The sequence below is a fragment of the Lonchura striata genome, chromosome 2 (genome assembly GCF_046129695.1).
Source record: "Lonchura striata isolate bLonStr1 chromosome 2, bLonStr1.mat, whole genome shotgun sequence".
Taxonomy (NCBI): domain Eukaryota; kingdom Metazoa; phylum Chordata; class Aves; order Passeriformes; family Estrildidae; genus Lonchura; species Lonchura striata.
In genome coordinates this window covers 66,346,125-66,362,640 of record NC_134604.1, presented here as the reverse complement: position 1 = coordinate 66,362,640, position 16,516 = coordinate 66,346,125, and the positions used below count along the sequence as shown (strand labels likewise).

At 32.2% G+C, this 16,516-nt stretch overlaps 1 protein-coding gene across 5 annotated transcripts in view; it reads left to right on the top strand.

Moving 5' to 3' along the window:
• NBEA (neurobeachin) overlaps window positions 1–16,516 on the top strand; it is a 451,486-nt gene that overhangs the window by 147,559 nt on the left and 287,411 nt on the right. For 3 of the 5 annotated variants that reach the window (XM_021541926.2, XM_021541925.3, XM_021541923.3), the window contains exons 25-30: window positions 3,185–3,208; window positions 5,624–5,804; window positions 6,463–6,593; window positions 7,881–7,988; window positions 9,545–9,713; window positions 11,087–11,182. In XM_021541926.2, the coding sequence (XP_021397601.2) occupies window positions 3,185–3,208; window positions 5,624–5,804; window positions 6,463–6,593; window positions 7,881–7,988; window positions 9,545–9,713; window positions 11,087–11,182 (709 nt within the window). The remainder of the gene's footprint in view (window positions 1–3,184; window positions 3,209–5,623; window positions 5,805–6,462; window positions 6,594–7,880; window positions 7,989–9,544; window positions 9,714–11,086; window positions 11,183–16,516) is intronic. The other 2 variants (XM_021541930.3, XM_021541928.3) reach the window with 2 other exon arrangements.

Below are 16,516 nucleotides of genomic sequence, written 5' to 3'. Positions count from 1 at the left end.
ACTTATTTCCTCTTAGTATAGTTTATTTGTGGTGTAGATCATGTATTTACAGCCACTTAGAAAAAAATTTACTTTTTGGTCTGGAATAATGAAATATGAAAGCGAAAAGACTATAGAACAGACAGCAAAGGTCATTCCTTTAACTTTGAGATGATTGAAACAGGGATGGAATTCAAGAAGAGATTAGCGTAAATCTCAGTATTCACTTGAGGTACTTTCATGTGGCCTATATCTCTAGACAATGGAGATCTACTCAACAGAAGCAAATTATTCAGATATCTCTGATGTAGACATCTACCAGATCCCTCTAGGGTCTGGCTGGAATGATTGTCAACCTGGATCTCAATCCAGTTTCTTTTTATTAGATAGCTCATTTTTTAATGGAGTAAGACAGAAGCAAAGTTCCTTTTTCAACTGTCTCAGTCCTGCCTGTGCACATTTCCTTTATTTCAGTGAATCAGTCTGAGTTCTAGCAAACCTAGGCCAATTGTTCCTTAGAAGTCCTAAATTCTGCTGCAAAACTCTCAACAATCTTCTATAGAGTTAGTATCCCATTGCCTTTGATTTTTATAAAGCAGTTCGCCTATTTCTCATTAATAGAACAGATGTTGAATATTAGATGCTTGAATTAAGTGTATTTGAAGAAAAGAGACAAGAATAAATGCAGCAAAATTACTTTCAGAATGCTGGAGCAATTGCGGTTTTAGTTTTTGTTTTTGTTTTTGGTTTTTTTTTTTTTTTTTTTTTTTTTTCCTTTTTGTGCAACAGATTCTATAGTGCTCCCTCCCTTGCTAAAAAAAAAGTTGTACTGTCACAGTTTCCTTAAACAGATGAATGAAAAATTCCCCATTTCAAAAAGACTTTTTTTCCTTTGCATAGTTCAGATTTGGGGTGAAATGGCAATTCTGGGCTGGGTGGAAGATTATTGAATGATTCCTTGCCTGCTGTAGAACAGGCAGTCTTAACTGTAGGACTCCTTCACAGTGGAACTCTCGTAATAGAAATCTGCCTTTTATCTCATGGTGTTTATTTTTGTTTTCTCTTTTGGGTCTGGTTTGGGATTTTTATTTGTTTGGTTGGTTTTTTTGTTGCTTTGGGTTTTTTGTTTTTTTTTTCCTTTTTTTTTTTTAAATCCAGACTAGGATGATCTGAATAGAAAATTTTAAATACAAATTATAAAAAAAAGAAAATTAGAAGATTCATCTTCGGTGTAAACAAATCACTCAAAAATCTGTGGGTAACTCAAGAGTGCAGAGAAGGTTATATGTTTGTATGGAATACAGGGCAAAGATTACCGTAATTCCCAATAATCTATTCCAACAATTTTTAATATTTCACTCAATTTCAGTTCTATACTACTTCTATCCCAGGATCTGTATATGGACTTGCTTCAAATGCTAGTGTTTTTAATGTGTTTCCAATTGTATATATGAAACAATTTGAAATTGAAGCAAATATTAACAAAAAATATGAGCAGGGTTTTTTTATTTACTATATAATCTGAAGTGTTTTCTACTTTTAATTCTCATGTCTATTATATGAAATTGGGAATATTCAATAACTCTGCTACAGTGATAGAGAAGTCATAAAATACAAAATACTACTTCCTTTTATTTTCTCTTTTCTGTTGGGGATGTCTTTGAGTCTTTCTGAAAAAAACTGCAACTGTAAAGAAGACATTATTAAGATGTTGTGAAAGTGTGAAAAACAGGACCTGTAAGGGAAAAGGTTTGCAGAAGATGCTTTCTGTTAATAGAAGCTGGTTCATAGATAAAAGATTTTGAGTGCAAGCTAGCAAGTGAAAGGAATCACTGCTTGCTACAAGGATAGCAGCTGAGACAAACACTTGAGGACATTGAGCAAGGCAAAAGAAATTTGAGGAGTTTAAATATATGTGACAATTTAGAACAAATTTCCAGAACCCTTGCAATAATTTTGTTTTTCTACTTCTAAGAAGTCTATATTCAGCTTCTTACTTGCAGAATTCAAAATATCAGCTCTCAAATTGTGATCTGAGGGCTTCTGGTGCTATATGAACTGTCCACAAAACTCCATTAAATATTTAATGATGGCCTCATTAGGTCTGTGGATTAAAAGCTGAGATGTATGACCAGTGTATAGTGTTAGCATTATCATGTTCAGGACTCGTTTGGTTCCATGGGTGCTGTGTGGTCTACAACAATTCTGAGAAATAAAAGTGGAAAAACTGATATGAAAATTGTCAGCTAGTAATTGAGAGATAATAGCAACCTATGAAAATATGAAGACACATTTAAAAACTTGTTGAGAGTTGTATTTTCTGCCCCAAGAGGGAAGAAAATTGTTCTTTTCAGCTTGTTTTTCTTTTTGTTAGATTAGGTTTCCCACTGTAAATTATAGCAATGATAAGTGACATACACTAAAGTTTTCTTTCTATTTTTAAAACAGAATCAGTGAAAACTTAAGAATCGGTTCCTATCCCAATTATTCTGTGATAATAGAGTGGTTCTACCTAAAACTAAACCATAAAAATTTAACACACATATTTCATTGTGAACAATGAAATTTGAAGGCCAACTCAGTCTGAGTGTCTTGGTCTTGATTTTTTTTTTCCTATGGTTAAAAACATTGTCATATCTAGTTTGATACAGGTTTAGGTTGAAGAAATCACACCCAAATATATTATAATGACCTATCTTGTAGTGTACTCAAGGGAAGAACATTATGCATGAAGAGCCAGGTTGCTTGTTGTAATTTGTATTTGTTTTTTCAAAGCATTGTAAATACATTTGCCTTCTCATAAAAGGATTAAGTACTTTAGTATATTTCAGTTGATTGGCTTGTTGTAAAATGCTCATATCTATTAATTATTTAAAATTTTACTTTGATTTGCATTACTTCATAAAATTATTTTATGTATTACATTAAAGATGTACATTGCTTTGGAGGAATCAATGTTTACATGAATTCTAATAATACACGATTTAAAGTTTTCCTTGTGCTTAGCTATCTCTGATAAGTCTTTACTTTCAAATGTTCATGCTGAGCTTAAATGTTTTGCTGTTTTAAATATAAATTAAACAAATGTATAATTCCAAGATACTAATTTGTTTCAATTTACCTTGTATTTTTTAGTTAACTTAAATAATTTTCTTTTTCTTTTATTGTTGTGATCTGTTGTCTGTTTTGTCTGTTGCATGTCCAGGGTTCTAAGGTTAGTATTGCCGCTGTAAGTTTCAGTTTTTTGCCTTTTCAAAAATATCTTATTTTTGATCATTTTATATTATGGCTTTTTTTGCTATTATTATTCTTACTATTATTTTCCTATATCATAAAATGGAATGCAAGTAGGAGTATATTAGATGTAGTAATTAACTTTTCTTACCATATTTCCCTTAATAACCTAATGCATTGTCAGTGATGATGCTTGCTGTTAGCTCCTGGGCTGAACATAGCCAGGTCTGTGAGCTGATTTAAGTTATAAATGCACTTGTCAGTAGAGAAACTCTTTATGTCCTGAACATGTTCATTGTATGAGAGAATTTGTACTGCTCTTAAATTACACCGAGTAGTTATGGAATGGTGATCTGTTCACTTTTCAATGAATTTTAGAGATACCACTATCTAAAATATTGGTGATACTAGAAGGCAGCTTGATCAATAATGAGATTTATTTTAGACACTATTACAATACCCATATGCTGTATTTAACAGGTAGAAAGGATGGCAAGTTTGGTGTAAAAAAATCTGTCAGTCATTTTTTTTCCTCCATGTATCAGAATTTTAGGGAGACTGGTAAAAAAAAAAATCTTTTTAATTTAAAGTTTGCTGAAATCTTGCCAAAATGCACTAAAGTCTTATATTAAGTGAATTTACTACATAACTTGCAAAAATAAAAAAAAGCAATAGATATTCTGAGTGGTTTAAGACTATGATTGGCAAAATACAGTTGAAACTTGATAAAAACAAACATCAGGCAGTCAACTGGCTGCAAGTGAGCCTGATGCTATTTCAAGCATGAGTTCAAAGTTCAAGTTTCCAAAACTACATATGAGTTTTTTTAGCAGACTATTATGGCTATGGAGTTTGCGAATGTATTTTCTTTGCCTGAGTGCTTTCAAAAAATCTTCTTCCAATCTGTTATAAAAACCCCAGTTACCTATTATTCCAAAAGGTAGGAACAGAGCACAAACTAAACAGGGGAGCCCTGGCCAAAGAAGATAGGAAATATGCTGAAAATATTCTAAGAGTTGTCATTTTACTATTTTTCTAATATTATAGGGCAGTTCAGACAGATGACAGCCCTTCGCTACATCCCTAAGAGAAATTAAATGAAGGGCTATCTATCATTATGGTGACACATGCCACTTTGTATCTTTCACCTTTCAAAACAATTGTTTCCTTAATACTGCTTGGCACAGTTTGCACTTTTATAATTGTGAATGTGAAAATATTCTTCAAAGTAAGCTGTGAATGAGGCTAATAATGTTTTAGGAATATGGAAAGAAACAAATTTTTTGTTTTCTGTACTTTTCTTTCCTTTGGAAGGAAATTACCTTAAGAGCATATATATATATCTTTAATTTTTTAAATAAATACTTCTAAGCAAATTAATAAAAGTAGAGAAGTACAATGAAAGTACTTTTTGAAGGGACTAAACTATGTGCTCAAAGTCTTGAAACTGTAAAGCTTGTTGACAATCAGTAAGAATCAGCCACCTTTAAACAAATTCTAAAATAGTATTTAGGCATATAATTCTGGATGCAGACAAGTATCACACATTCCTGTTTTCAATTTGCCTAGCTCCAGAGGTAAAAGTGTTTAAGCAGATATTTTTTTGGTTTGGATTAAGCTGACTGTTTCCTCACTTACCTGCACTGTTAAATACCTGAAGGCATTTGAAAACGTGACTCTGGACATTGAAGTTTCTTTTTGGAGAAAAAAAAAATTAGCTTTCAGAAATATTGAATTAATTCATAATTTTTCTGCTCATTCCCACTAAGGAGAGTCCAATATTAGGAAAGAAACAGCAACTCTCTGGGACATGTGAGCTGCATGCCATGTCACTTGTCCCTTTTTACTTCCCCTCTGTTGTCATGAGGTAGCAAACATAAGTTGGAGAATTGGACTCTGTCAGGATTCTTTATGCTGTAAACATTCCAGGGAAAATTGATTCATGGAGACAGAATGCAAGACTGTATGTTTTTTCCCACTCCACTCCTCACTTTTGTTTATATGAAGGAACATAAAAAAGTAGAAGCTGTGCACAGAGTAATTCCTTTAATCTGTTACTTGTTTGCGTAGCCTATGGAGGAATATAGGAATATGTTGCAACCTTTTACACTATGCATTGTTTTATTATCTGCCCTTACTTTATCTTTATGTAATTTTTAATAACTTTCTCATTTATATTATACTTTTTCTCATCATTACAGCATGTAAATGTAAATAATTTTCTCACTCTTCATGCTGCCTTACTTTGAATTTCACTCACAGCTTACGTTAATGGCACCAGTAGGAGATTTTTAAATAACTTTTCAATCTATCTGCCATTAAACGTAACAATTTAGATTTCTATGTGTATGTACTGTCTTTGTATTTCAGTTGTGTTCAAACTGTTTAATTCAATTATCTCCTTTTAAAGACTGAATTGGAAAATATTGAAGTGACACAAGGAATGTCGGCAGAGACAGCAGTAACGTTTCTCAGCCGTCTGATGGCAATGGTTGATGTACTAGTGTTTGCCAGTTCACTAAATTTTAGTGAGATTGAAGCTGAAAAAAACATGTCTTCTGGAGGTCTAATGCGACAGTGCCTAAGGCTTGGTAAGTCAGCACACAGGATGTATTAAATAGTTATTTACAGATCAGCGGGTTGGGATGGATCAAATAGTGACATGTACAGGAAAGAACCTTATAGGTAGAGCTTGATGTGATAACATAAAAATCCCATTTATTATTGATTTTATATGTTTTTAAGGCCAATTCAATTTAGTCATAAGAAAGACGTGTCTGAAAATGTTCTTCCTTATGTAGTTCAAGTTGTATATATTCAGGGAGAGTAAAAATATTGAATTTAAGTCAGTAAACAGATTATTTTTTTTTTCTGAAAGCTGCTGTGCTTACCTCCATGTTGCAGTTTTTCATATCCAACTCTCCATGGAATTTGCAGCACTCTATAGGCTTTGTAAAATAAAAACAGTGCAGCAGTGCAGACACTGTAGACCTCAAATTATTTTGCAACAGTATGGCATTTATTTTCACTATTTACTATTATTCATGCTACTTATTATGATACTGATAATTGTACTGCTCCTGTTATAAAATCTGTGAGTTTTTCTCAAGTCTCACTTTTTAATCAAATTTTCAATTACTGCCTACTAGCAATGAGTGCTATTTGATGTTCTAATTGACACTAATTGATGTTCGAAATATAACATTGAAAAAATATTCTAATTTGTGGCATTTTCCCTTCTTCTTTTAGTTTGTTGTGTGGCTGTGAGAAACTGCTTAGAATGTCGACAAAGGCAAAGAGAGAGAGTAAACAAGACGTCATTAATTGGCAGTAAACCTCAAGATGCTCTTCAGGGTGTAACAGCATCAGCAACAACCAAGGTAACTGAGCCTTAGGTAACCAACAGCAAGATGACAAGTCTGAAACACTGCCTTTTAAGGATCAGAAAATAATTGTAACTGCCTTCTCAAATATTTGATAAAAATCAGCATCAGGAGAAGCTTAGGATTTTCCTGTTAGCTGGTTTGTGGTAAAAGTGTGTCCAAGGAGGAGGCTTATTTGAAAGATGCAGACCTTGATGCAGGAATGTGACTGTAGCAATTCACCAGCTTTTTGGCCTACTTGGAAGAACAAGTCCCCTTACTCAGTTCTGTCATATATATCTGCATAGATTTTTTAATTCCATCAGGGTACTCTCCAGTTTTGATGAAATCACATCTCTGTTAGTGGAATATTTGCATTCCAATAGCTTCAACAGACTTTTGAATGCATATTAGGTATCAGTGTTTACAATCTGCTTTTAGAAGTTAATTTTATTGGATGTTCAGTTACCACTTAGTTTTTCCTAGGTAATCAATTAATTCTTTTTTTAAAATATATTTTAATACGTTTTTAAATTGTAAATTGACAGCTTTAAGACTTCAAGGATACGGAAATTAAAATCTGAAATAATTTGACAGAGCCCATGATTAAAATATAAGACATTGCATGATGTAAAGGATCCCTTCTCTTTTGCTTTTATATTTTAATTACTAAATCAGTTTTTTTCTTCTCTAAAGACTTTTTCAAATAGCTGCTAAAAAGTTAACTCTTTTCACAATATTATTTCATTAAATCTCACAAAGACATTACCTTTTTAAATATTGTTGCATTCAGTGCAAGCAAAATCACTAAAAGGAGACCTTTAGGTGTTCAGACCTCACATTTAATATATTTTATTTTTTAAAGGAAACATACTATTCTATGTTTTTTAAATAGTATCAGTTATTTTATCAGTAGTCTGTAATAAGTCTCAGTAAAATTAACATTTATTTTTATATTTCTGTTCAGCATTTTTAAACATAACATACATATTAGAAATAATTTGTTGTTCTGTTATGAAGAAACTATAATTTGAAACAAACTTTTGTGTGACAATTATTATCGTAACTCTGTCTAGAGATACAGTTGTTCCAAGCTACTGGAAAGATATAACAATTTATCTCTAAATAGCATTAATACAATAATTCAAAGCATCACTTAATTTCTAGAGCCCTTATCTGAGTATTAGGTAGAATATAATCTAAGATTGATGTAATAGCTAAAAAAAAAGATGTCAAATTAAGGTTCTAACAAAATTCTTTGATATTTTGAGGGGACCAAAAAATCTCACTTCTTTTTATTTTTAGACTCCCCTTGAAAACGTCCCTGGAAATCTTTCTCCCATAAAAGACCCTGATAGGCTTCTTCAGGATGTTGATATTAATCGTCTACGAGCAGTTGTTTTTCGTGATGTGGTGAGTAATGCATGCTGTAATTCTTCTGCAAAATTATCACTTATTTTTTGAAAGAGATTTTGATTGTACCCAAATCAAAAATATCCTTCATGCAAACTATCCACTTGTGACTTTGTAACTATCAGCCACCTTCTGCACATAAAAATTATATTAATTGAGCTATTTGAGATTAGGAGTTAACTGTGTTTAACACTCAGCCTTAATCTTATACTAGATAAATAAACACAGCCAAGATAAACCAGTTACAATTTAAGTTGATTAAAAATTATATTACTGAAGGTGTCAACTATTTGTCCAACAAGTGTAGAAAGAAGAATTAGTATATATGCTACAGAAATGCAGAGAATCAGTTTGCAAACACAATTCTCACTTCGCTGAACATATTTATGTATGCAAACATATATAAAAATGTTTTACAGATTTTTATGATTTTTAGCACAAAAGCTGCAGCACAATATACTTGTTTTTGAAGGTAGTGCAAAACGAATTATTACCATATACCTGCAAGTACCTATATTACATTTAAATTCTCCAGCCTGAGTTCAAAGAGCCAATATTCTGTCACCTATTCTTTTCTTAATTAATGGAGAAAAGAATACAAGAAAGCATGTTTCTGGAACTTCTATGAAAGAAATTAATAAGAGAATTTCTAGTTATTTTAAGACCTGCAAAAACATGCAGCCAGGTTAAATATCACCCAAAAACCATAAAGAACAAGCACTGGATTTGTAATAGAAAGTACATACCTGTGGAACTGAGAAAAGATGAAACAACTATAGGAGTAGATAGAAAAAGTTTTGATTTTATCATGTAAAGTTTTACATGATAATAATAATAAAAGACATTTCAGTTGAATTAGGGAAATTAAATCTAAATCAGGATAATATCTAAGCCATAGATGGCAGTTTCCCTTGAACAGCAGATTATGTGGGATGAGAAGAAAAGAAGACAGCAAATTTATAGTGGTCCTGGCTTTCACTTAAAACTGTCCTGGAAACCTAGGATTGCTGCTGACATCTGAGGGGAAATCAGAATGTACAAGCTGGAATTTATTTCTGGAAGAAAAACAAGGGTACATTCTCCCTGCTTCTATATGTTACCAGAAGCTGTTATGCTTGTTTATGCATCCAGCATCAGCTAGAGAAACATCAGTGAGCTTAGATTTCCCTCTCAGCAATTGTACCCTTACCTCCTTCTGTCAGGGGCCTTCACAATCTTGTCCTTGGGGCAGCAGAAGACAAGCAAGTTGCCCTTGCTTCCAGAAGCCTTTGAAGCTTTTAAAGAGTAGAGTCAGGCCTCTGTTTTGGAAAGTCCATTGACTCCACAGATCCTGAGATTTGTGTAGTTGCCAAATTACCGCCAAAATTCAGTACTTAATATATGCTCTGTGTGTGTACTGCTCCACTGAAAATCCACTCAGCCTTCTGCGTTATCTCTTTGCTGCTATGCTGGCAGAAGCAGCATTTCAGAAAGCCATTAAGACTTGTGATATTCTTGTAGAAAAATTCCATTAAAATATTCAATATTCTAGATGTGTTTCTTTTTCCCTGGCACAGGATGACAGCAAGCAAGCTCAGTTCCTAGCTTTGGCAGTGGTTTATTTCATCTCAGTCCTGATGGTCTCCAAGTACCGCGACATCCTGGAACCACAGCGAGAAACTGCGAGGTCTGGGAGCCAGGCAGGTAGAAATATCAGACAAGAAATAAATTCACCAACAAGTACAGGTAAATTTATTTTCTTCAAATTATTTGTGATTTTTAAAAATTTTTCTTTTTTAGAACTGTCATTTTTTTTCTACAAAGTATTTTTAGTGAGTAGCTTAAGACCCTAATAATTCCATGCTACTTTCTTCAAGTATAATAATTTGAGGTTTTAAAATACATTGGCATATGTCATGTATTCTCTATATTTGCTTATAGGTTATTACTAATTTTCACTTAGATTTTTTTATGTTTTTATTTTTCTTTAATTTGAAAATAATTTTTGAAAAACAGGGTTCCTGCTGGAGTTGAAATTGTAAAGGACAATGTAGTTCACTAAAAATCTTTCTGAATCTGTTCTGTGTTAGGAAGAATAGATATCTTTATACCACAAAATAAATAAACAGAGCATACAGCTGCTTGCCTTCATGAGCTCCCTTTGTTTGAGTGAGGAGGTTTGTGAAAGGGTATTAGTGGAGGACTGGGTACTTTCTTGAAGTCCTGCTGTATTGGTGCCTGCATTTAAAAGCCTATGGTAACAATACAATAAAAAGAAAACTTTGCTATTGCCTTTGGCTGAACTGTTTGTGATTTGTTTTAGTAGTGGTTTTAATGGCATGTGTTCTTCAGCCCAAAAGGAAGGAGTCTGTTAGGTCTCAGAACCTGTTAAAAATGAGGGATGCAAACCTTAACCCACTCTGTTTCAAATATATTGCACTTAGTCCAACATTTTTTTTCAAGTCTGATTGGATTGATTATAACTGTACCTTCTGTGCTAAAAGAGTTGATAACAGGAGCTTCATTTGTCCACAAAATTTTTTGTGTATGTTTTTGTTATTGTATTGATCTTTAATTGCTTTCTTCATTTATGGAGCTGCTAATTTTTATTCTTCATAGAATTTTTCTTCCAATTTGTGTTATAGTCACATTTAGTCATTATTTTATGATTCATCATAATGTTTTAATTTGCAGAGTTTATGTAATTTTCTGAAGTCAATGTGCTTGTAGGCTTCCCATTTGAAAAATACTACATGAACGTAGTCAGCTAAGAGAAATCATAATTCTTTTTGCCTTCCTGATTTAATGTTAAGATTCTGAATTAAGAAACTGCTACTTTCATCCATTATTGTCTTGCCTATTTCCTTGTATATATCTATCTATCTGTGTCTCTTTTTCCGTATAAATGTTGCTCTTGAAGTGCCCAAATAATAGGTATGCTGTTTCCTATCTCTTGATATGGAAATTGTTTTTTTCTTTTAGAAATGCCTTTTTTTTTTGTTGGTAATACCATATTTGCATGTTTCAATGAGATAGGATATCTGTCATGGATCCACAGTGGACCAGGCCACACATGAATACTAGCTGGCTCACATTTGATTCCATGATTTTCTCCACAGTTGTGGTCATACCATCTATCCCTCACCCAAGTTTGAACCATGGATTCCTTGCCAAGTTAATTCCTGAGCAGAGCTTTGCCCACTCATTTTACAAAGGTAATATTAACATCATCTCCTAACCTGTTTGGGTGTTCTTATTTAATGTAATGCACTTCAAGAACTAAATGTGATGTTACTGTTGATAAATAAATATACGCCTCAGGTTACATGGAGATCAGACCTGATGATACCTTTAAAACTTCCTGTCTGCATTCTTCTAGAAAATCTCTCTCCCACTTTCACTACAATTTTTATTATTATAATATAAATTATATCATTACAATTAAATATTATAATACTAAATTATTATAATATATATTATATCACTAATCTTTAGTTATTATAAAATAAAAGGAAATCATTAAAAAACAGTCCGGCAAAGGGAATGGATATAGGAAAATTTAAATGCTTTTGGTTTGTGGTTATTCTGCTACAATATTAGGCCCATAAAAATAAAATCAGGCCTGTTTTTAAAATATTGCATATCACATGAAGTATAAAGTAGTTTTGTAGTATTCCCTTTCCCTGTATCTTTTCCTGTTCTTTTGCCTTCCTTTCTCACTTTTTTTCTTGCCTTCCTGATGGTATGTAAACCTCTGATATTGTGTGTGAATTATTTATGCCTGTTAATGTTCTGTGCTGTGTTTCTCTTGAAGGAAACCAATTTTTCTACCAAAGCAACTATTATATGTTTTGGGCCTGATTTGTTTTGTTTTGTTTGTTTGTATGTTTTAATAGGTACTCTAGAAGGTAGGAACGTGGGGGGGTTTTGTCATTTCTTGAAAAAGAGAGGGTTACCTGAATGGAACTTGAGCCAAGTTTGCATATACATTTCCAAAATTATTTGCATGCAATGTGCTGTAGACACAGAATGTAAAAGTATTTTAAAAATTTAATCTAATGAAAATGTCCTTGGTACAATTTTGTAAAATCTTACTGGGTAAAAAGACTGATTTATAAAAAGCATAGGTGACTTAGAATGCATCCAGTTTATAAAGAACAGAAAAGTTAACATCCTACTTCAGTAATATGGTGGCTTATTCCTGTCATGTGCTGTTCTGGGAGCGTTCTGTTAAAATACTTATTACATCAACTTAAACTATCAGTGTGTTAATCTGGAATTTCTTGAGCTTTGATGTGTATATGTATGTATGAATTTGATGTGTATATGCATATTATAAATTAATTTTTAGCTGTGTGGAAGCCAGGGTTTGTGATTTTGATTCATAAGATTGTCTGCCATGCAAAGAAGAAAATATTTTTTATTGCTCAATATTAATATTATTGTCTACAGTACTTGTTTTACCTTGAGTTCAAGTAAAATAGTTTTGGCTTTCAAATAGTTCAATAGAACTACATTAAAAGTGTGAGCAGGTCAGAAAGAAAAGTGGTTTGGCTTTAGAAATAAATTATTCAGCAAAGGAAATGTTGTCTGTGGTTAGGTTTTTTTATTTGTTTATATCATCAGATCCTTAAGGGTTTTAACTGTCTGAGGTCTCATTCTCATACTCTTTACAGCTTTACCCATTGGAGGGAAAATAATTCCATTTTTTATATTGTGAACAGAGTTCCTCAGTTTTGAACATCAGCAAAAAGCTAAATGAAAAAATTGCAAATACTGTCAAAAAATGCCAGAAGTCAAAACATATTTTGTCATTTCAAGAGAATCTTTCATTCAAGTGGATAAGCCAATTGGGTTTCTTCTTAGTGAACCTGACTTGGTTTCGGATGTTGGCAGCAAATGTAATTTTTGAATATTATTTTAAATTTTAAGGTATTTTTACTTAATACCAAGTGGTTTAATGTAGCCTTTAAAATTAACAATACATTTTTAAAGCAAAGTCCTACTTATTAAAAAATTGATAGAAATTTGGTTGTTACTTGGAAGTGAAGACATATTTTATTCATTCCATAAGACACTAGATAGATCTAAATAACTTTTTCTTTGTTTATTAAGCAAATACTATCATAATTGTTAGAACTGTAGAGGAAAAGATCTTGTTAATTCAGGAAGAGGGATTGACTCCTTAAAAGAAAATAATTTCTCCATTTTTAGTAGAATCTAATTATCTGACCAGGAAACCAGGGAAAGGGTAAGATAGAATTAGGTATATTATAAGTATTTAAGGTAATGATTTTGTTCTTAGTGAAATTCTTACTTTTTTTTTCTTTTCCCATTATGTGGGGTGATAGGTTTAGTTAAAATCTATTTAAATCTGTGTGGGACCCTACTTGTCTCAGGCACATTACAGTATGTGATCAGTGAATACTTCCTATTAGTAGCTGCAGCTGGTGTCAAGTGTGGGTTATAATAATTTTATAATTTTATTTGAAATAAAAGACCTTAAAATCTATTTTGCAGGGAAATATATTCTACCCTTACAAATGTTTGTAGATGGGAAAATAATATTTCTTTTACTATTATTCAGATATTGTTCATAAGCTAGATGTTATCTTATGGTGCTTGAAGATAAAAGGCCACACCCAGGAAGGAAAAACTATTACAGTAGTGTTCATGACTACCATTAACAATAAAAATATTTATTTCTTTATAACATTCTATACTTCTGTATTTATTTTGCCTTCTAACCTGATCCATGGGGAGAGAAAAATATATCTGTATCTCTATATTTACTCTCATAAGTTTTTTGAAAGTGCTTATGTTTCTCCTCCTTATTTCCAATAATTTTAAAGGGTATTCAGTACTTCTAAATTAGTCAATGTGTAGTCAGTTAGACAAAGTAGATCTTGCAAAATTAAGAGAAAGTTCTCTTTCTTCAATTTAGGTCATACACTTTGAAGTAATTAATTACCAGAGTTTCAAGGGAAATGGCAGATCAGATCTTTTGTATCTGAAGGTTGTCTGAAAAACACAGTCCTACAAAAGTAAATGCTGCAGTCTTGCTTCTTCCTGTTCAAAATACCAAAGAAGTGATTAAATTAAAAATCGATTAATTATTTAAACAGGGAGATTTAGTAAATATGAGAATAACATTAAAAATGAATGTCCAAAACCTCTGTACTGGATTTTCAGGGTTTTGTCTCAAAATCATCTGTCATGCATAAGTTCTACTTTCTGGAAAATATTAGCAGTAAATCAATATTTGAGCTAGTCATCTTCATCTCCCTTGAAAATAGGTGAAGAGAGGTTAGGGCATGTTTAGGGTACAGTTCTTCTGACCTACTTTGAGATCTACTGGTCACTAGAAATGCCAATATTTCTTAATTCACTATAGCTGTCACTGTAGACCTCTGTCTTGGTCAGATCAATTCTGATTCCTTTTGTCATGGCATAACCGAACTCCAGACACAAACACTGGTTTACAACAAAAACTGGAATCAAATTCTTTGATTTTGGGCATTTAATCCAATAATGGCATTATGTGTCTTAGTAATATCACCATCCACATCTATAATTTTTTAAAAATATGTTTACAGATACAAGTCTGTTAGTCAACACATCATTAGTGTGCATTTACTGATTAGCAAGAGCTACCCTTTTGAGCTTAGCATAAAATGCCAAAATTTTCACTTCTGACATGGGAGCAATTAGAGCAACTTAGAAAATATTGGTTCATTCTCTGTTGATTTCTCTGCTTAGATAATGATACTTTCCCAAAATTGGTATGAACATATCTGTTTTATGTCTGGAAGATATGGAACTAGAGAAATAAAAACTAAGAGCAGTCTTTTCTCTTAGCAGGCAGAGCACAATCTGTACATATTTTGAGAGAGAAATACCTTTCCATCAGAAAAAGAGGAGAGGCAGAGGAGCATGGTATCTTCTGTTAATAACAGCTAATAAACCTTACCATGTAAAACCGAGTAACCTTTTCAAATTACAGCTACCAATTTCAAGTAGATTTAGCTAGAGTGGTCAGGATAACTTGAAATTAGTTTTCCCACTTCTGGTTGGTATTGAAGCTGTCCTTGCTTACCTTGGTCCAATATTACCAAATATTGGACTATTTGTTTCAACAGTGTTTCCACATCTCCAGTGTGAAAAGTGTGAATCTTTTTTTTTTCCTTTTTACACTTCAGCTGGCATCCTGTTAACTACTAAGAACACAATTAAAATTAACGAAGGAACAAGTATATATTTTCAGTTGAAAATTGATGTCTCCATTTGCATTGTTCAAGAGTGTTTCAGAAATGAAAGCATGGCAACCGTGCCATTTAGCTTATAATATATTGTGTAAAGCAAATCAGTATGTAGGTTATCAGAAACTTCAATCAAAAGTTGACTTTTCCACTCCCTTGCTATCACTACCCATATTTTTCCCAAAACACTGTAAATTAATAGATTTCTTAAATGTACATGATACAGATTGACTGGAAGCTATTGATTTCTTTTTCTTGATAGAATGAACTAGATTAAAAGGTTGCAGAAACAGCTTTTTCTTTGAGGACAAGTATCCAATTTTTCAGGTCTCGTAGGTATGTAATTCTCTGGGCATTACACTGTTTGTATTTCTAATGTAGCAGCATAGAGATTTCCAGACTATTTTCAAACTATTTTGCATAAGGGTAACTGCCTAAATATAGAAAGTGGACTAAAGGACTAATTTCCATTTCTGTGAAAATGTTCTTTGCTTCAGGAATTCCTGACAAAACTCATGTCTCTATCCTTCTCAAAATCTAGTTGTATATATGTTTCCAAGAAAGGAAAAGGCTATAAGGAGCATGGGTGATAATCATGATTATCATAAAATTCCAATTCTATTGAATTTCTGCCTGCTGCTAAAAATAATCATACTGCTCTTCTGATAAGACATATGTTCCTTATTCCAGCTACAACTGAAAAGACATGCATTTGAAGATCATGAGATAGTAATGAATACATCTTAACCTATTATTTATTGCCCTTGACCAGCTACTTAAGGCATCATAGGAGATGTTTGCACATATATTTCATTATTAATTGATCAGTCATTATGTATGCATGAAGCAGTTGTAATAGGGATTATTTTTATTTTCATTTGTTTGTGCAAATTACAGATGTTTAAATTTTTTTAAAAAAAACTTTGGTTTTTTTTATGCTTTTTGGTGCTTAAACCAAAATGTTTTAATATGTTTCTTTGTCTATATGGAACAGTCTCTATGTTCCACTGTTAATTTTTGTTGCTTGATGCTGTGACCTACATGAAAGATTTTTTTAATATTTCATTTGTAAGAAATGTCTAATTAAAAAATCACCATCTTTCTCAGTATGCATCAGAAATACAGATATTAAGTCCCTCTAAAATAGTTTTTTTTAAATTTTTTTGGGTTTTCATCAATTTTTTGAGTTTACGCAGTACAAAATAAATGAATAAAAATATAAACTGAAAAAGCTAGGGAAATTCACCTATGGAAAAAGCATATTACCATATTGTTCCTAATTTTCATTCA